A 20694-nucleotide genomic window follows, 5' to 3' on the forward strand; every position below is an offset into this window, starting at 1 on the left:
CACTCTGACCACTCCTGGGACGGTTCCCCACTGTTCCATGTTTTCTTCATCTGTGATTAATGGTTCTCAGTGTGGTTCACTGGAGTCCCAAAGCCTTAGAAATGCCTTCATAACCCTTTCCAGATTTATAGATTGAATTTCTTAGATAAGGGCATGATCTGTTGCTTTTTGAAACCTTTTAGTATACTTCATGTTGTCAGACAGCTCCTATTTAGGTGATTTCATTAATTCTAGTCATTAGGCCTGGGTGGGCTTTTTGTACTTACTGAAGATATCTTTGATGTTTGATATTTAAATTTGTTTGTTGAAGTAAAAACAGAAGAAATACCTTTTTCACAGCACTGTATATGACTTATGATAAGTAAGTAATTGGAACAACAAGGATTTTGCTGTCAGAGGACAATCATTTGACTTAACCTGTCTAAATAACTTAACTTCATGAATATTTTTTTTTCATTACTGCTGACTTGGAATTTGATGAGCAGAAATTATAAATTCAATATACAATGATTAAAGATTTCTTCTTAAATTATTGTTTTCTCTGACAGACTCCACATTTGAAAGGGCAAATATTGACATCTCTCATTGTAGTGAAGCTGAGATATTTGGTTAACAATTTACTAAGACAGAGAGAACAGCTATTTCTTTGTAAATTCCTGAGTCACAAACCCACAATCAGCAAGAGACAGAGAAGCGGTCAATGTCAGGGTGAGAGCACGAGGGAGGGAGACTGAAGAAGAAGAAGAGAAGGGGGAGGAGGAAAGAAGAGGCTCACAGAGAGTTCACTGTTTCAGGACAGAAGAGCACACCAGCGTAGGTAGAGCATTTCAAATGAAGTAAAAACAGTGTGAAACAGCAAGAAACAGAGAGGAAGCTTCATATGTGAAAGAGAAAAGACATTTTACAGCAGAGCGTTGGGACTGTAAGGGCGACGGGAGACGGTGGCCAAGCCAGAGGGGATGCTGTGAGGAAGAACGCCAAGTGATGGAGAAAAAAGAAGGTGGCAGGCGGCCACAGCTGATCAGGTAAGACAGTAATCCACCTTCATGTTTCTCTCTCTCATGTAATTCCGCTTAAACAGTCATAATAATGTTTTTTCTTTTTTCTTTTTACTTTAGATTTTATTTTATCTTCTTGAGTTTCTTAAATGTTCACATGAAACCCTGTCATTAAAGGTTTACCATGAAATCATCTCAATAAACTCATGTTTGATATGTTGTATGTTGATATGTTTGATATTTGGCCAGATTAAGAACTTTTACAGTCATACCTTATTTTTCTTCAGTAGATTTTTGTGTTATCTCATTTTTCAGCGTGAAAAAGGCTGCAAAAACCTCCCTTGTTCTTACAGCTTTACTGTTAGAGGTTAAATGTAGTTTGATTAGTTTTTTGACATTTAAAGCCTAAGAATGATGGAGAATTGCAAATGTTTTTGTTAAGAGAGAAAGCTTTATTTTCCAGCCAAATGTATTCAACATGCTCGCTGTGCAACTTCTCATGATGCTTTAGTGTGTTTGGGCATCACAAAGCCCACTCTGTGTCATACACAGACCTCCCATTTTCCTCTCCTCCATCCCTCTTCAGCATTTCAAGTCTTCTCCTCTCCAAGCTAGAGACCATGCCTGATTAAGGTGGAGATTTTCCAAATATTTCACAACTCCCACATAACCCCCCCAGTGGCTACAAAGTGCTTAGCTTCTCCTCGCATGTCTTACAAAGAGCCGATTGTTTCATCTGATTTACCTAAATCAGATGAAACAAAGTCTCTCTGGTTGGGCACTGTGGTCTATGCTGACAAAGATTGTGGATGCTTCAGACCTGTCAGAACCTCGTGGTCTCCCATGAGAGCTCGTAGGGGCTCAGTTTTAGATATTTATTGTGATGTTTTTATCTTCAGGTTTATCTGTGGTGCTGTTTCATGAACCAGAATACCTAATTTTAGAAAGACTTTCAACTGAAGGTTATCAAACCAGTTTCAACAAGTGTACCCTAAAAAGGTCCTGAAAGAATAATGGCGTTTTGTTCTTCCATAAGCTGTTTACTAGATTTATTGATGTACACAAGAATGTACACAAAAATAAATTGAAATTGGTAGATAAAATATGCATGATGCCCATGTTGAATGTACAAAAGACACGTTTTTTGAAGCTAAATCAAGTTTTAGCTTCAAAAGGACTAGGCATTCACGTAATCTTTCAAAGTATTCTTAGTCAATAATTTGTTTAAGATTAAAAGTAAAATAGGAAGGCGTATGGAAGAAGGAAGGACACAAGGTAGAGCTTAAGGACAGAGAGAAGAGAGGACATTTAATGAATAAACGCAATAATTGACAGAAGGAAAGAGAGAAGGGAAGACACAAGGATGAGGGACACAAGGAAGAACATAATTTCTTTCTAGGTGAAACGACTAAAGGAGCTACATCCATTAACATTTACTTTTCCTTCCCATAGAAAGTACTCCTGGATCAGTGCTTCTTTGTTCTTTTTGTGTCTCTGCTTTGTTCTCTCAAACCCCCAGTCGGTTGTGGCAGATGGCCGCTCACACTGAGCCTGGTTCTGGTTCTGCTGGAGGTTTCTTCCTGTTAAAAGGGAGTGTTCCTCTCCACTGTCGCTACATGCATGCTCAGTATGAGGGATTGCTGCAAAGTCAACACCAGTGACTGTTCACTGTCTCTACATGCTCATCCAGGAGGAGTGAATGCTGCAAATCACTGACTGGATGCAATCTGCTGGGTTTCCTTAGACAGAAAAACTTTTTATCCAATTTGAATAAATAACTGAATCTGACTGCACTGTTCAATTGTTAGGATTAATTGGAATGTATGAACCTGACTGTTGTGAAGAGCCTTGAGACAACATGTGTTGTGAATTGGTGCTATATAAATAAAAAAACTGAAAGAAAAAGGGACACAGAAGAAATAATGCAAGAAAGGACACAGGGCAAAAGGAAAGAAGAATGGACATCAGAAATAAAGTAAGAAGAGAAGGACACAAAAGAACAAACAAAGCAAGGGTACAAGGGAAAGACAAATGGGGGGAAAGTGAGGAGGGAAGGATAAAGGAAGAAATGCAGGACAAGGAAAGGAGACAAGACAGAAGGGCACAAGGAAGGAAGTTTAAAAGGAGTGAAGGAAACCAGAATCGAAACAGGAAGACCTGGAAAATTTGCTTTAACTGGTTGTGAAAGTGCAGTCATATTCAGTAAATTAGAATATCATTTAAAAGTTAATTTATTTCAACTCAGTTCACTTAGTGAAACATATTATATAGATTAATTACACACAGACTGATGTTTTCAAGTGATTATTTCAGATATTTATGATAATTTTCCTCTTACGGTTAATAGAAACAAAATTAATTTCTTAGAAGATTAGAATATGAAAAAAAAGCATTTTGAAACAGAAATATGGACTTAATGAAAAGTACATTTAATACCTGCTTAAAGGTTGTTATTTTTAAAAGGTACTTTTAATCTGACAACCAAGCCTCATCAGAAGGCATATTCTAATTTATCAAATATATCAGACATTTTATGGTGCAGTCTTTGAGTTTGGCTCACAAGTCAGACTTCCCTTCTCGCTCCTGCCTGCCTGTCCCCCTGCTGCCAGATTGGTTTTCACACGCTCCCGGCCCCTCCCTGTTACCACAGCGACGCAGCTGTCACCTGTCAGTTTCGTGGCAGGGATGCGCACTGGCCTGCTTATGGCTCAGAATAGAATAGTGGGAGAGTTTTGTGGGAAGTGGGAGAGCACAACACTGAGCGCCTGAAAGAATGAACAGTTGACTGGAGAAAACCTCTCAGCTATACGGGAATGTGGGAAATGTGTGTCTGAAAGTCTTCGGTGGGGTGTTCATGGGAGTGCCGGACTGGTGATACAGAGACACTGGTTAAGATATTAGTGGTAAGACCTGAGGCCTTAGCTGCAGGAAGCTCAGTTCAGTCTATATGTTCATGCTACTCCCTGTGATGCTATCTTTTTATGATCATCTGTGTACCTTTTAATTTTTTATTTCATTTTTAAGTGTCTTGCTTCAAACCTTTATATTTTATTTTATTTATTTTTCTGAATTTATTTATTCATTTTCTACCAGAATGGACGACCAAGACAGAGTGAGCCAAGCCTCCAGTGTGGCTACAATTTCTTACTTTCCTGTCATGAAGGTTTGTTTTGCTGAATGCATTGCTGTTTACATGTACTGTTGGTGTAGAGAGTAAATGGGAATAAAAATCATTCCCTCTAATTTGAGCAGGAAAGTGATGGAAAGGTGCAGACATTTGGGAAAAGGTGTCAGGCTGCTAAAAGAGACCCTAACTGCCCTGTGGTCATCAGGGGATGGCTCAACAAAAAGGTAAGTTTAGTTAATGTCATTCTTAAATAATCTTGCAGAAGTATTCATTCTACACGAACTTTTCAAATATAATAATCACAGATGTTGTTGTATTCTGTTGAGATTTTGAGTGGTAGACCATGACACAGTAATGCATAATTGTGAAGAGGAAGGAAAAGCAAACATGATTTTGAAAGTTATCAAGCAGCATTGTGGATTTCCAGGAACACACCAGATTTATAAGTGTAAAGAAGGTTATAAAACGGAGCCCTGTTCAACGGAGTCCTGTTCAAGAGGAACACATGCCTCTGGAGGAGCTGTAGAGATTCACATCTCAAGTTGGAGAACTATTATTTGTCATGTGTTTCACTCATCTCAAAAGCTATTTTTGAGAGAAGATCTTATGATATCCTGTTTGTGGTGTGAAACAAGCCACGTTTGGTACAAAGCAAACGTGGACGAAGCTGCTCTGGTTAGATGAAGCCAAACTTGAACTGTTGGGACATCATGCAAAATGCTATGTATGAACTCACCATTCCTAAAGTAAAGCATACTTGTGGCAGCATTATGCTGTGGGGAGGCTTCTCTTCAGCAGAAACACTAAAGCTTCTCAGAGTTGATAGGTAAATGGATGGAGCTGAATATGGGACAAAAATCTTTTGAGAGGATGTAAAAGACGTGAGTCTGGAGCAGAGGTTTAGGAAGAGCTACAATGGATCTGTTTAAATCAAAGCATATTCATATGTTTGAATGGCCCAGTCAAAGTTTCGACCTAAATCCAATTCAGAATCTGTGGCAAGACTCTCCAACCATACTGAGAGTCTCCAACCAATCTGGCTGAGCTTGAGCTAGTTTGCAAAGAAGAAAGATTTGCATCTGTAATGGCAGTGAAAAATGTTGACTCAGAGGGCTGAAAATACCCATAAAATACATAAACGTTTGCGGTTATAACATGATAAAATCTGAAGAAGTTCAATGAGTCTAAATATTTTTGCAAGGCGCCGTATCTTCATTTGTTCATGGAAAAAGATTGTTTTGTCTTTGATACACGCATTGCATCTGCAGGACAGCTCTGGCCTAAAGCTTTGGAAGAGAAGATGGTTTGTCCTCTCCAACTACTGTTTGTATTACTACAAAGGTAGGAAGAAAACCATCTGGAGGTCTGTACTGTTTTCAGTAAGTTCTGAACCACATGTCTTCCTTCCTGTTTACATCTTTCCTGTCCCCAGACAGTAGAGAGGAGACCGTGTTGGGAAGCATCCCACTTCCAAGCTACAAAATCCTGTTCTGTACACCGCGAGAATGCAAGAACAGGAAGTTTACATTCAAGGTAGCAAAGTCTTCTTTCTCACAACTTCACACATATAAAAGAACAATTTCTGTATTTTTTATGATTTTAAGAAATACAAAGAGATAGAAAACAGTTGAAAGATTATTTACTTAATTTAGTCAGTTGTTAAAAAGCCAATTTCTTGAATTATTGGAGCTTTTGAAGGTTTTCTTTGTTTTATTTATTCAAGTGAGTTATATCACCTTTCTTTCCCATTCAGATGCTTGGTTCAAACTTCAGCAAGTTGTCTTCAACACATCTTGCATGTTGCTGCCCTGTGATTAGTACATTAAGTCGCTATTTGTGTAAATAAACTATTGAACAGGTGTCCTTTATAAGTGACCATTGACTGTATTTTAGTGTCTTAGTCATTTCCTTGAGGTACTTTTTGAATCTAAGATGTGGATCCAAAGTCACACTCAAATAAATAATTTCCTTTGCAGTATTACATTTTAACCTTTCACACAAGCATTTGGGATTTAGGTTGGAAGTAATCTTTTAATTTTACCTACATATTTCCTCTGACTGGGAGTAACATTAACATTCTGGAACAGCCCAGCCAGGGTTTCGACTTGAATCTGAAAGAGAATCTGGAGCCAAAGATTAGGGTGATGGAAAGGAGGCCGTCCAACCTCGAAGGCTTGGAGTTCATCAGCAAAGATTCATTGTTAAACTTTCAGTGGAAACCTGCAGAAGGTCCATTTAAATAAATGGTTTGATTGCTGTAATACAAATATTTGTTTTCCCATTGACTGTTAAGAAAGTTATAAATCATTTTTGACAGTTTTTTCACAAAATATGAACAAAACATTTTTTTTAAATGTTACTTGTTTTACATATTTGCATTAACTTTTGAGAAATGTCCTGTCTCAGAGAACAAACTTCTCTGTTGAATAAAAATAAGTTTACAACAAAATCTGCCAAAAGTATGAATCATTTTTGGTTTAACTCCATGTCCCTGTAAATACATTGTGATTTGACAGATAAGATTGTATTTATTGTAAGGCACTGTTACAAGAATTTCATTGTACTCTTTGTAAAATGCCTCTAAATCCAGGTGGTGCACCAGGGAATGCGATCTTATTTCTTCAGCGCTGACACTCAGGAAGACATGTTGGGTTGGGTTCGAGCCCTTAGCCAATCGGCTGCAATGGAGCCAGACAGCGCCATGAACAGGTATGATTGTGTTCAAGATTGCCAAGCGGTTGAGGATGACATTATGCACACACAAAAGCTTTTTATGCACACAACTCTGATCCATTTAGGCGCTGCTCAAGTTATCAAGATTTCACACAGATTGGTGGCAGCACTGAGTCCGTGGACATCCCCAAATCACCCACAGAAGAGGAGAGTCTGGCACAAAAACACAAGCATGTTAGCAGGACCCTGAGCGAACCGAGTCAGCTCCTCGGCAGGAGGGTGGGGAGGTCACAGTCGGAGCACGGGGGGAGACTAGGTGTTCATCGCAGAAACAGGAGGTTAATAAGTCGTCAGTGTCTGAATCTCACTCCTGTTTGTTTATCTGAGAAACCCCCCAGTTTGGTATTCTGTTCTGCTTTGTGTGATGTTTTCAAAGCCCTTCATACAGAACACCCAGCCCTCCTGATTCAAGCAGAAGAACCGCTCCAAACAGGGAAGAGGACTCGAATGATGAAAACTCACCACAGGCAGCAATGGTGGGGTCAGGCTCTTTGGGTTCGAGGGGACAGCTGGGCTCTCGACCTCATACGCCAGTGGGAAGGGTCGACATTCGACCCCATGATGATCTGGTCACAGTGTATTACACACCTGCCTCCCCTAAACTGGAGTTCAAGTCTGCTCCCAACACTCCAGTCACAGAAAGGTGGCAAAGCCTCAGTAAGGTGAAGACTTTTTTTGTTCCTTTTGTATAAGCACACATAATGTTATAGGTTTACTTGTAAAAACGTGGCTGGCTTTAGAGTTATTTCTGGTGTTTTCATGCCTTGTTGTTTAAAAATGTGTCATCTTTTACAAGTTAATGCAGATGCAAAATGACATAACAACTAAAACTGGACTGAAATTTTAATGTCAGTCCAGTTTTAGTTATGTCATGTTGACTGAGTCTGCAGCTGCTGTTTTGGCTCTAATTGTGATCAGTTATTGAGGTTTATAAAGGTAGATACTTAAAACGTTAGTGAAATGGGTATTTAGAGAAGCTGTTATAGATATATTAGGAAATACGCCTGCAATAGAAAACCTGGGCTCAAAGCAACTGCATCATCAAACCTTGTTGTCTTTACCTCCCTTTTGAAAGTAAGTAAAATGTATTTAAACAGCCTTTTTTACACGCATAGAGTAACAAAGAAATGTACAAGAATTAAAAATAGCATTAAAAAGGTGGAAAAATGCAATTAAAAAAGGCTTTAACTGCATTTCAACGGTAAACTGGTAAACTATTTCATAATCTTGGTGGCAGAGATTGGAAGTTTAGTGTTTCATTTTGTTTGGGAAACAACCAACAGAACTGAACCCTGTGACTGAAGCCCACTAGCAGCAGTGTGGTTAGTGGTAAGACACAAAGAGGAGAAGTCAGGATTCATTATTTTCTTCATCGTTTCCTTTACATGATGAGATTTTTCGCAATTATTCAGAACACACAAATAATCTGTAGAAAATTGGAAGTAGTGACGTTATTTGCATTATTGGAAATTTGGGACTCAATTGTTTCACATCATGGAGTGACAATCCAATTTAAAGACACTTGTTTGTTTCGTTTTTGTTCCTTTGCAGCCTGCAGCCTTATATGGTTCTGTCCATCACACACCAAGTGGGCGAAGACCTTTAGCAAAGGTGACTGCAGTAAAAACATGACAATGTTGTGTAACAATAGGCAGCAAAGTGTCCAAAATTAAACTCGTACATCAAATTATTTCTGTACAGCATGATTAGCCTGATCATCAAAACCTTTTATCTGATATACCTCTTGTGCTTTCCTTCAGAGCCACTCCTCAGGAGCAGATTTACTGCCCCCTCTACCCCCTTCATCGAGAGCTGCACATGCGTCCAACCCCTCGAAACATCACCACCAGCTGAACTGCAGCCATGTGCCTCTTTCTGTGGTTCCGCCAGCGCTGGTAAGCCATGTCCACTAGATGGCGCCATGCTCTTCTGGCAGTTTGTTTAGTGTTAATTTGGCTTGCTTTGTTGTTATTCTGTTTTCTCTCTCATACAAAACAAAGGTTAAACTGAATTGGTGTTGAATTGAATTTACTTAATTTAAAAGGATAAAAAACGTGTTTCCATTGTGGTTCTCCAGAAACCTAAAACGAAATGGAACATATAAAAATAAAAATTTACATCAAAGTAATGAGTAAAAACATACACAAAAAAAGGAAAAGAACAATAGATAAGTTATATTTGGTAATGGCTCTCCACGCAGTAGAACCCAGATGTTATTTGCTGATTCCTGAAGTTACAACAAGTGATTCTAACTCTTCAAGCTAGAATTAGAATTAACTGAAACATAAATTCACATTCTTTGTGATTAACCTTTTTAAGCCATATTTATCCTGCTTTAAAAAGCTTGATGTTTCTCTCCCAGCTTCAATCCTCGAATTAGACACTGGAACTAATATGAACTGAAGTGCCAAGACTATCAGACATCCCTGGCTGCAACTAGCATGATTGTTTCATATAGAGCCTGTACTACAGAGCTGGTGTTTGCTACAACAATCATGAGCAAGTACCTTTTAAAGATTTAGTTCCCCCACATTCTCACACTCCAGGTGATATTAAAGAAATTAATATTGAACCAAATCTTAGGGATGTAATTATAAAAATATAAATGAAGGATTTTGAAGTATTCAATAAAGAATCATTGTAAAACAACAACTTGAACTCTTTTCAGGCTTCTAAATCTGACCAGAGAGATCTGCAACCGATACGACCGCTTGAAAGTGATGCAGATGTGAGTATTCACAGTAAAGCAGCTTTTAAGCATAATTCACCTTTTTTCTTAGTGTATATGAGCTTAAGGTTTTCTGTTTCAGGCCGTATTAACACGTCTGTGTGGGTGTGACAAGCTGCTGCAGTCTCTGTCTGTGGAGCTCACTCAGCTACAGATGGATAAGGTTAATAATGAATTCTGATTTCCTGAATCTTTTTATTTTTAAAAGCTGATTTAAGCAGAGTTTATACAATGTTTGGGTAACTGAGGCAAACTGATACCAAATGTTAAACAAAGTAAAAATGGGTTTTATTTCCTTTGGAAAATAAGAATAGAAGCAAAGAAATGATGAAAAACATGATATTTTGTGTTGCAGGATAGTGTCCAGTGTGCACTAGAAGTGTCCAGGCTCCAAGTGGAAGAATGGAGGAACCAAGGGCCCCGGGCCCTTGAAGAAGCACTAACCCAGAAGGCTTTGTTACAAGAGGAGTTGGTCACAATCCGGGCCAGAGTGTGTGATGTGTCATTGGTGTGTAACAAAGGACATGTTGTATACTGTCATGACACAGCCAGGGAGAAGCTGTTTCCATGTGTTTATACAGAGCCAAGGCTTTTATTCATCGGTCTGAATTATTTTTTACAAAACTCTTATCGTTGTATTTTTATATGAAGGAGATGGAGCATGTGTGGAGTCAATATGAGAGGATGGAGAGTGAACTTTCTGTTATCCGTTCACACCTTCAACACATCTGTAACTTTGGAATGCCACAGGTACTTTCATATAACTCATATGTTTTTACTAATGTATCAACTTCTATTAACATGTGCATCTTTATCTTCCAGGATGGACATCAGTTAACATACAAATTTCAGTTGTTTGACATGCAAACAGTATTGTGAAGTCATAATGCTGAAACATCAGCTCTAAGTCTCCTGTCCAAATCTCCTGCTTGTGCCACGATGTCTCATGAGGTTTAACTTTCTGATCAGGAGCAGTGTCAGGCCCAGAGAGAGCTATGGATGATGGAGGACATCCTTGATGGGCTGAAGGTCAACAGGGATTATTTCTGTTTCCTGCTGGGACTACAGACGCATCACAGTAAGTATTAGCTGCTGTCAAAAACGTGGCTTATCTTGAAGCTGCTTATTAGGAGCAACAAAAAACAGCAATGGCTGCATTTATTGGCACTTTATTCTAAAATATTTTGCAGTTTTCATTTTTCTTCACCAACAAACTCACTACTAGCAACAATGTGTGATGGAAATTGCTGGGCTATCATCAGATGCTTCAGAATTAGACAATATTAGATACTAGAACCTGAAGATCATATTACTGCATGTCTGGTGATCTAAATATATGAATAAATATCTAAATTATCCAATAAATACCAGAACCATACAAGAACCATTGAAGTTCTGGTCTGTATTCTACCTTCTGAATACAGTTTCAGTCAGAAATTTACAAACTCTCCTATCGGTCATGAATGTTATAACAATTTTATTTGAACCATTTTTTTGTCCAGGTTGAATGACCATAAACTCATAAATGTTATGTTTTTTAAAACTAAGAATCAAGTAAAAGTTTGAATTTATTATTGATTGACATAGGCTCAAAAATGCACTTGGGTGTACCTAAAACTTTAAAAAGGTGTTGCTGAAGCGTCAAGACAAGGCTAACGTATGCATTCTCATTGGTAATCATGGCTGACTGCATTCCTTTGACAGCACTCACTGATTGGCCAGTAATACGAACAGTGAGAAATTCAAAATAAGTCTTTAGATGGAGAATCGTAGATTTAAACAAGCTGGCTGGAAGTTTTTTGCAGCCATTTCTAAATAACTGCGGATTCCAACATCATCAGTCTCAAGTTATTTGGATGTTGCGACTCAGACCCAGCAATCCCCTGCAGATTAAAGAAAGTAATTGCAGATGTTCAAGGACCATTCAGAACTTACCGAGGCATACAACATACAATCATCTAGCGGCACAGAAACAAGACAGAAACGGCAAAACTGTTTATGTAATAATACTATTCGAAACACAGTATGGTTCTATCTTCAAGGCGCTAAAAGCAGCACACAGCACTAACATAAGCAGAAGGCACAACGCTACTGCTATCAGAACAATGGTCAGGAGGTTGCTGAAGGCACTCGTCCTTGAAGTGCTTCATGCCAACAAAGAGGAATATGTCCACTGATATGGGAACACTTCCATGAAAAATAAAATTTAACCAGGCACTTAAAATTGGTTCTGATGTTCAGGGATGATGCAATGAATTGTGTGGGTTAATACATCCAACAACCGAACATTTACATTTATCTACTTGAGCGGACTGAAAAATATGACCCAAACAGAAAATAGAGATGTCTACAAAGCACCTGAAGAGACTAAATTTGACTTTTCTGCACTCCTACAGACTCCAAGCACACAACAAAATGTATTGAAGGTCTAAAAAAGTAAATTTTGCATGCTATTTTGACTTTAAAATATCGTACAGGCTATCAAGCATGGCGGCAGTAGCATTAAGTTGAGGGACTGTTATGTTGTCATTAGTTATTGTACAAGTGGATAGAATAAAAAGGGAGAACTAACTCAAACTTTTCAAATGTTCAGAGAAAAGGCTGAATTTGCAAACAATTTGATGTCGCAACAGGAATATGATCCCAAACATTAAAACTGGTCTTATAATAAATGAAGCATTTTAGACTTCTAGAACGGCCTTCCAAAGGTCCTGACCTCAACCCTACTGAAAAAGCTTAAGTTTTGGGATGGACCCTTTCATGCACCTAAAACATAAATGGACCCACGGTGTTATGAATGGGACCTTTTCCATCTCCTTTACAGTGTTCCAGTTTTTGGCTCCACATCCTCCATCCCCTGCTTATCCCACAGAAGGGCTTCAGATCGGACTGCCAATGGTAAGGATCTATGCTACCCTCCCTTTAACAGTGATGTTGATAATCTGCCACCGATCAAAACCTGATCATTTTAATCCATTCCGGTAGATATTGTTAAACTGGTCTGCTGGATGAACCTGATGAAGTTCAATAAACCTAAATTATTAATACATTTTCCTAATGTTAATATGCATCCTAAGTCAGTAATGGTATATCCACAGAACGGCAGGGAAGCACTGATCAGAATTTGCCGTTTTCTGTAAACCTTTGACCTGCCAATAACAATTTTATGATTTATGATTTTGATTTAAGAAATGTAACATAATAAGACAGTTTAACAGCTGTCCTGCCATGAACAATCATTAATTATTTATATTAGAAGAGTAATTAGCTGAGTTAGGTTGTCTTTTGCATCTTTAGTTTATTAGCTGTCATGGAATTAGTTTTGTGTACCACAGAATGTATTTCTTGACAATAACTGAGATGTATTGAGCTCTGCCAACATCTCTAAATCCAGCATGACTGACAGAGGTTAAATACTCAAAAGGATAAAACAGAGAAACATTTCTATACTCTGTTCAGCCTTCCTGTTATCTGTTAAAAACGTTGCTCTTTCCTGCCTCTGAGCAGCCTGAATGAACCACTGACATGTCTCAGCATGTCTTAGAAATGCATTTTCTTTTAAATATCTTCCACATTTTTGTGCTTCGTCTGACTTCATATTTAAACATCTCACCGATAGTGAAAATAGCTTCACTCAACAACCTCCACTCTGAAAAGCATTGTTGTCAGGTCGACCTGGTTGCACGGAGGTAGAGTGTTAATTTAACAGAAATATATTGGATTTTACTGCGGATCTCTCAGCGTGGCTCTGCAGAAGAATAGGACATGCACATGTCACATGTTTGGAACTTGATCCTTTTTACAATGTCTGCAGAATTTGGAACAAGACCCACCAGTTCGTCCACCTTTACCCCAGGAGCTTCAAGACAGCCACCAAAGTCTGGACACGAGCCATGTTTGGCCAGAGTCACCATATGAAGTGGGAGTTTTTGTCAGTATTCATTAAAAGAGATACATAGCAAGATTTATCATTGCCTTTAATATTTATTTTGCTTCAGGGAATCTATGAGCATGCTGTTGATCCTGTTGACAGAAGAGGAAACAGCCAGCCTGACCTCCTTAACGTGAAAGCACAGACAGATGCAACTGGTTGGCACAAACATCAGAAAACTTGACACTTTGATTATGGCGTGTGCTGTGTATTAATATCTATTAATTACTGCTTTCATGTATCTTTAAAATTATATCCACCCTCATATTTACAGGTCCACTTTTCTTTTGTCCCTGCACCCACCTTCTCTTACTGTCTAATGTTTAAAATTTGTTTTATTTTTAGAATTTCAATCTGTTTCAAAATTGATACCACCAGATGCAGCCAACCAACCAACAAAGGTTTGATTCTTCTTCATTTCTGCCATGCTAGTCTGTGAAGTAGTCCAAAACACTCTAAATATAGAAGCAGTAAAAGCTGTTGTTTTATTGCAATCACAGCCAAATTCCAATTCTTTGGTGCTCTCGTTTGCTGCAATTGGGGCATGTTGCAATGCACACTCTAGACAAGAAGGGGCGGCAGAGGCTCATGTCTTAGGATAACGGCGTTACAGTTCAGTTACCCAGCACCCCACCCTTTACATATAGAAGGCATACACCCAAACACACATAGCATTTATTGCAGTCATTTTCTACAGCAAGCAAGCAAAAATTAAACTAAAACATGTTTCAAATGTCCGTTATAGATTCTGCCCTCAAACAGTTTTTGAGGTAAACTGATTACAGATACGCTTGTATTTTAAAGAGCTTATGTTCTACATCTTAGAGGATGAAAATGAAGATGAGCGAGGCGGAGCAGATTGAGAGGATGAAGAGAAATCAGGAGAGACTGTCTTATAAGAGGAAACCTCCAGTGGTCGCTCAGGATCCCCAGAATCAGAGTTCAGAGACAAAGGAGGAGGTTAGGCCCAAAAAATTGATTTATACCTAACTAAAGCATGATTATATATGGTATATTGTGTTATAAATTTCATAGTTCAACTCTAATTTGTCAGGCGCCATTTCCCTTGAGGGTTACACGAGTTGTCACAGCTGTGCTGCCCTCCTCACTTGTGGCCAGAAGAGTTTCTGTCGAGGATCCTCCAGCTGAGCTCGACACTCCGCTGCCTGAACAAATCCTGCTGGAAACGCAGCAACGACCAGCTGAACAAAGCAACAAACTACTGAGAAAACCTGCCAGGCGGCTGCTTATGGGGAGTCCTGAATCAGACCAGGCCATCACTGGGCTGCACCAGGATCAACCTGCAAAAACGTCAAGCAGACAACAACATCAAGCAGCATCTAGGGGCTCCAAACTGGAGCCACTTATAGAAGTGAGCAGAACTGAAGGAATAGAGGCCTCAAGAAGTGAAGTTAAAGACCTAACAGGTTCAGGAAGTGGACATGAAAGCTCAGACATCAGGGTAAGGAGAGATTCATTCATCCATTTTTTAAATTTGCTTAATTTTCTCAAGGTTGCAAGCTGTCAGTGGGTGAGACACACTGGACAGGGAATTTTAGAGACACACAGAACACACCCATATGCCTCAAGGCAATTTAGAGCGGCCAATAAACCTAACATGTATGATTTTATAAAACTATGGGAGGAAACCTAGTACCCAGAAAAACCCCATGCTTACCGCCATGACGTGTTTATGGTAAAATTACCTTTTTCTTTTCTTAAAATATAATTTTGGCTTCCCCAATCTCAACAGATGGACAGCAATAGTAATCATTTCTTGAAAAAGACTTTTACAAAGTAAAATAAGAAGAATGAGAATCAGACCAATCTCCCGGAGAGGCATTCCTTCCATTTCTTATAATAACATACATTCAAATATTAATATTTTCAAAAATAGAAGTTAAAATCCCCGGTCTCCACCAGTTATAGATGTATTGTAATGTAGGTGAGGATTCTGGGACAACAAATTTATTCTGACCATTAAAGTACCTGTGTCTTAAACTCAGATTTACTTCTTGCATCTGTTTTTTTAGTAATGAAAATATTAATGATGTTTCTTTGGTTCTTTTTGTGATAAAATCACTTTAATAAATTTAATAAACTGAAAAATATTTTTTAAATAGCCAGCTGAAGAGTCTTCAGCCCCTGACATGGACCTGAATCCCAGTCTGAGCTCTGAGCAGCGGGAAGCTAAGCTCCGGCGAGTGGAACGAATACGAGAACGAGTGCTGAGAAGGTGGGTTTGTTGTGTGCGATCTTTTAGATGAAAAAGCAAATGTGCAAGCTGGCCCTATGTAGAAGTAAGTCTCCACAAATTGTTTGTTATCCATCACTTAGTGCAGCCAGAGAAAGTGCTACAGCAGCCAATCAGCGTCCAATCAGGGGAGAGAGGAAGTATGTTCATCAGTTTCCCTCTGACAAGGCTACAGAACGAAGACCGAAAGCAGGTACTGGCACATGTTTTAGGAGCACCAGCAAAATAGAAAATGGTTGAGAAATTAACAAATTCTTCCCTCTTTCCAACTTCTAGGAAATAATGGCTGTCTGGATAACTTTAGCAGATCAGTAGATCTTCAAGGTGGAACATCTAAGTGTTGCGATGAAATAAATGTTAACAAATCAAAAAGTCAGGCCAATTCTGAGAGCAGAGCACAGCACAGTGGGAGAGCAGGAGTCACCAACAATAAAAACAAACGCTCACCTTCTCCATATCACATCTCATCCATGACTGTTTACCAAAAAGATGGAGGCAAAGGATTTGTAGACTCCAACGATGAAGAGCAAGTAAAGCCTGAAGAACGCACTGTAGAAGATAAAGACGAAAGATGCAAGTCTTCCCATTTGAGAACTAAGTGGTTCCTGTCCACCAGCCAGTGGCAGGGGTTCATCCCTTTACAGATCCCTGCATTAGAGCCACTGTCTACCGAGGAGAATGAGGAAACCGACAACCAGCCATGTTGTTCTGACGATGTTAGTGACCTCAACGAAATGTCATCGACAGTGAGTCAAAGCTTGAAGAAAATGAATGAGAACCATTCGCTCTTCTATAAGATCGCATGTGACATCAGCATTTCTGACTCAGACATAAAAAGTGACGATCAAACTATATCAAGACCAGACGGGGAAGAAGAGCTGGTAATTGAAGAATCAGTGCAAAGAGGAAACGTTGGTACAGCATCTGATCAAGAGAGCAACGATCTCAGTCAGCATTTAAGTTTGGATGAAAGTGGAACAATGGCTGAGAACAAATCCCTTGAGTTAACAAGTGAAATCCAGGACAAGATTATGGTGGATCCAGCGTCTGCTCCAAAGGAACTCAGTCCAGCAGACAAATCAGGGCGAGAGGGTGAGGCAAAAGCCTTAGAAACTGTGGCCAGAGCTTGTGATTTTGATCAAACACTGGATGGCCACACAAAGACAAAAGAGGAACACTGCATGATGAAAGATTCAGAAGACCTAAAAGAAAACCAAGAGAGATCTGAAGAAATAAAGAAATGTTCCAGTATAAGTAAGGAGAACAGGATGGACAAGGAAGATCAGGGGAACAGATACTCTGTCAGTGTATCAAGCAGCGAGTGTGATGGTGGAAGAATAATTCGGAGTGCATCTTCTGGAAAGCCAAGAGTGACAGTATTAAGGACAAGTTTGTAGAACGAAGAAAAGAGGCAGTTTATTGGATCTGAACTTGGATCTGAATTGTTTGAGTTTTTTCACAGTATGTCCCGTTCAAACCACAGACTTCATGGTATTTTATTTAGATTTCTTGTGATAGACCAAAACAAAAGAAGGTATAATTTTGATTTTACAAGCCAAATCTGTGTGGCATGCAGTTGTATTTAATCCCCTTTGCTCTGATACCCCTTGTAAAATTCCATGTAACCAATGGCATTCAGGGGTCATCTTATTAGTTTACAGAGCCCACATGTGTGTATGTCAATCTTAGCATAAATGTGGCTGTTCTGTGAAGGCCTCAGAAGATAGAGATCATTAGTGAACAAACAGCATCATGAAGACCAAGGAAAACAGCAGACTGGTCAGGGAGTAAGTTCTGGAGGTATAAAACGGTATGTCAAGTTTTGGAATTTTGACCCCAGCGACCTATGGTAACTCTGGAAAACCTGCAGAGATCCACAGCTGAGATGGGAGTACCTGTTTACAGGACAACAAATCTGTCCTTTATGGAAAAGTGGTGAAAAGAGACCCATTATTCAAAGAAAGCCATACGCAGTCCAATTTCCTTTTCATCACAAGCCAGGGAGACAGCAAATATGTGGAAGAAAGTGCTCTAGTTGGAGGAGACCAAACAGACGTTATGTGCCTCCAAACAAAATGTTATGAGTGACAAAATAACTAACAATACACATCACCCTGAACACATCATCCACAGGGAAAACATGGTGGATGCAGCATCATGCTGTGGGAATGGTTTTTCTTTAGCAGGGATGGGGAAATCCTGTTAGAGGCTGTAAAAGACTGGGATGGACCCTCTAAACATACAATGAATTGGTTTAGCCCAAAAAATATTCTTGTATTAGAATGGCCTAATCAAAGTCCAAAGGATCTTTGGCAAGACTTGAAAATTGTTAACTCATGCTTTTCATCCAATCTGACTGAGTTTGAGCTATTTTGCAAAGATGAATTGATACAAATTTCTAAGACAGTTTGAAAAGCATGTATCCTTTTCCTTCCACTTCACTTTGTTTTAGTCTTGACGTAAAAATCCAATAAAACACACTGACGTCTGAGGTTGTAGAGTAACATAATGTGAGAAAGTTCAGGGCGTGTGAGGTGTGCAAGGTGCTGTAAACGCCTGTTGGAGAATACCAGAAGAGATGTTGACTGACTGCAGTAGAATTTGTTAAATGGGAACATATAACAGCAGATTAACTCATAACCATCAATACACTTGAATTTGTTTTTCATTTTATAGAATTTACAGGATGACATTTGTTAAAATCTGTCATCAGAAACATTATTTATTCAAATGAAATTGTGTTCTTGCAACTATATAGGTGCAATCAAATATCCTATTTTAATGCTAACACTTCCATTCCTTTTAATGTATGCATCTAATATGAACTGAAATTACATGGTTATTTATGTTGGCGAGATAATCCTGTTTTTGTCACTGTGAAAATGTGTTTTTTTTTTTTGTATCTCATATGTCCAGGATAATAATAAAGAAGCAGTGTGCAATATCATGGCTAGGACTGCTTTAAAAGAATACACAAGCAAGCATTGCATTTCTGTTTCCACCCCCCACCCTTATAATCTGTGAGGGTCCCACATATGCTATAAGGTGCAGCTCTCAGAGGAAACCAGATGCAGAATTACATGGAGCTCCTGAAAAAAAGCCTTTGTCACTTTAAATCCTCACCGTGTCTCAGTCGATGACATCATTGTCTGAGAACACATTACATCACCCCTTCCCAGGCTCCCTCTCTTCCCCTCTCTCTCTCAAAGACCGCACCACCTTATGTTTACTGAGCCACACACATACACGTGCAGACACACACACACACACACACAGTGAGACCTACTGATCTGTGCGCAAATGTGATATCTATATCAGCATGCATATTTATGACAGTGCGAATAGGTTTAATGTATATGCTGGTGAATTCATTATTTTTAAGTAAGGTTTTGCATTTAAATGTGGCTATAGCTGCACACAATTACATTCAGTTAAATTCCTGCCACAATTGAATGTTTCTGGGATGCATTTTGTACTACACATCTGAAAGTAATGCATCCCTGTATAATAGTTCATATCATGCTGCAGGATGGGAGGAATATCATTCAGGATATGAGTTGTTGCTATAGTTTTTGATATAGGTCATATGGCTCATTGAACAGGGGACCATTCTCTCAAGGGGCAGCAGGAGCAAACAACAAAACAAGAAGATATCTCTATGCTGAGGTTAGTTTCTGAGTTGTAGCTTTCGATTCAACAGAAAACTAAATGACTGCATTGCTCTTATATTTTCCTTTATGAAGAAACTTTGAATGCATTTGATCAGATTCCTTAAACAACAGTTTGACAAGTCAGTCAATGGCACCTGAGGTCCTGCCTCTTTCTCTGCCACATCTAAACACTACAAATTTTACTGCCACAATATCTCTAAATACCTAAAGGCTTATCTGACTTGTGAAAACTCCAAAAGAGAATATTTTAAAGGTTTTTAGCCTATGTGAAAATTTTATTTATGTAAACAAATGGTGAAATCATGTTTTGTATGATGTATGATGTTTGGTATGATTTGTGATGAGCTGAATGCATCATTAGACTTGTTTAAATTTAGCTTACTATGTTGAAAAACATTTTTTTTTACACCAGCTTGAACATTGAACTGATCGCAACATTTTTTGTTTTTCATACTTTTCTGCAAATTCAATTTTAAAATGATATTTTTTAATTGGTTCTTATTGTTACATGGCGGCTGTCTAAGTATCTACAGCCAGTGTACTGGAGGGTGTTCCACTGGAGATGCTGTTCATGCAAAAAAACCAATAGTTGTTTCTTGCATTTGTTGCATGTCAAATTAATCAAGAAATTTATGGTTTATATTTTTTCATGATTAACATGGAAAACACAGTTTGCATGTGTGTTGCACATCTTTGTCTATATTTTAATCAAAAGTGGAAAATTTAGCCACACTTGAAATGAGAGCAGTAAGCAGAACCTTTAAGGAAGTCCTGTGTCAAGTAATGGTAATGGGAAACAAGCACCTGTATAATTAAGCAGCTGTTTGATTGGCAAATGAGTCAGGAAGTGAGAGTGTGGGCAAATGAGCACAACATACCCACAGTGAAAAATGATGGTGGCAGCAGAATGCTGGAGGTGGATGTTAGTCTTCAGTGGGGCCATGAAGCTTGTCAGAGTTGACTGGATGATGAATTGAGCTGAATATAGAGCAATTCTGAAAGAAAACGTGTTAAGAGGTTGCAAAAGACCAAAAATTGTGATGGAGGTTCGCTTTCCATCAAAACAATGACCCTAAACATACACTTAGAGCTACAATGGAATGAATTAGATACAAATCATTGTGTTAGAATGGCCCAGTCAAAGTTCAGAAGTAAGTTAAATAATGACCGTCTCTGGATAATTTCCAATTAACTCTAATTAGCAGATATACATCTTAGCTAATCATTTTTTATAAACATGGCGAATTTGACA

At 38.7% G+C, this 20694-nt stretch overlaps 1 protein-coding gene across 5 annotated transcripts; it reads left to right on the forward strand.

Moving 5' to 3' along the window:
* The first annotated feature begins 777 nt into the window (after nucleotides 1-777).
* Nucleotides 778-18715, forward strand: si:ch211-234p6.5 (pleckstrin homology domain-containing family A member 4). 5 transcript variants are annotated; one of them, XM_047376119.1, is made up of 24 exons: nucleotides 778-1025; nucleotides 4092-4161; nucleotides 4251-4349; nucleotides 5394-5466; nucleotides 5558-5658; nucleotides 6716-6834; nucleotides 6924-7136; nucleotides 7235-7520; nucleotides 8410-8469; nucleotides 8619-8753; nucleotides 9527-9586; nucleotides 9669-9749; nucleotides 9942-10094; nucleotides 10238-10336; nucleotides 10556-10664; nucleotides 12411-12484; nucleotides 13401-13505; nucleotides 13585-13675; nucleotides 13863-13918; nucleotides 14343-14477; nucleotides 14572-14979; nucleotides 15641-15753; nucleotides 15860-15964; nucleotides 16048-16189. In XM_047376119.1, exons 1-23 carry the CDS (start codon nucleotides 985-987, stop codon nucleotides 15933-15935), a joined length of 2757 nt encoding a protein of 918 aa, XP_047232075.1. In that variant the 5' UTR covers nucleotides 778-984; the 3' UTR covers nucleotides 15936-15964; nucleotides 16048-16189. The 5 variants fall into 5 exon arrangements, with proteins under 5 accessions (XP_047232075.1, XP_047232076.1, XP_047232072.1 ...); XM_047376116.1 differs by having other exon boundaries at nucleotides 783-1025; nucleotides 15855-15964; nucleotides 16048-18715; XM_047376117.1 differs by having other exon boundaries at nucleotides 783-1025; nucleotides 10241-10336; nucleotides 15855-15964; nucleotides 16048-18715.
* The last annotated feature ends 1979 nt before the right edge of the window (nucleotides 18716-20694 follow it).

This window comes from Girardinichthys multiradiatus, chromosome 10, assembly GCF_021462225.1.
Source record: "Girardinichthys multiradiatus isolate DD_20200921_A chromosome 10, DD_fGirMul_XY1, whole genome shotgun sequence".
Taxonomy (NCBI): Eukaryota; Metazoa; Chordata; class Actinopteri; order Cyprinodontiformes; family Goodeidae; genus Girardinichthys; species Girardinichthys multiradiatus.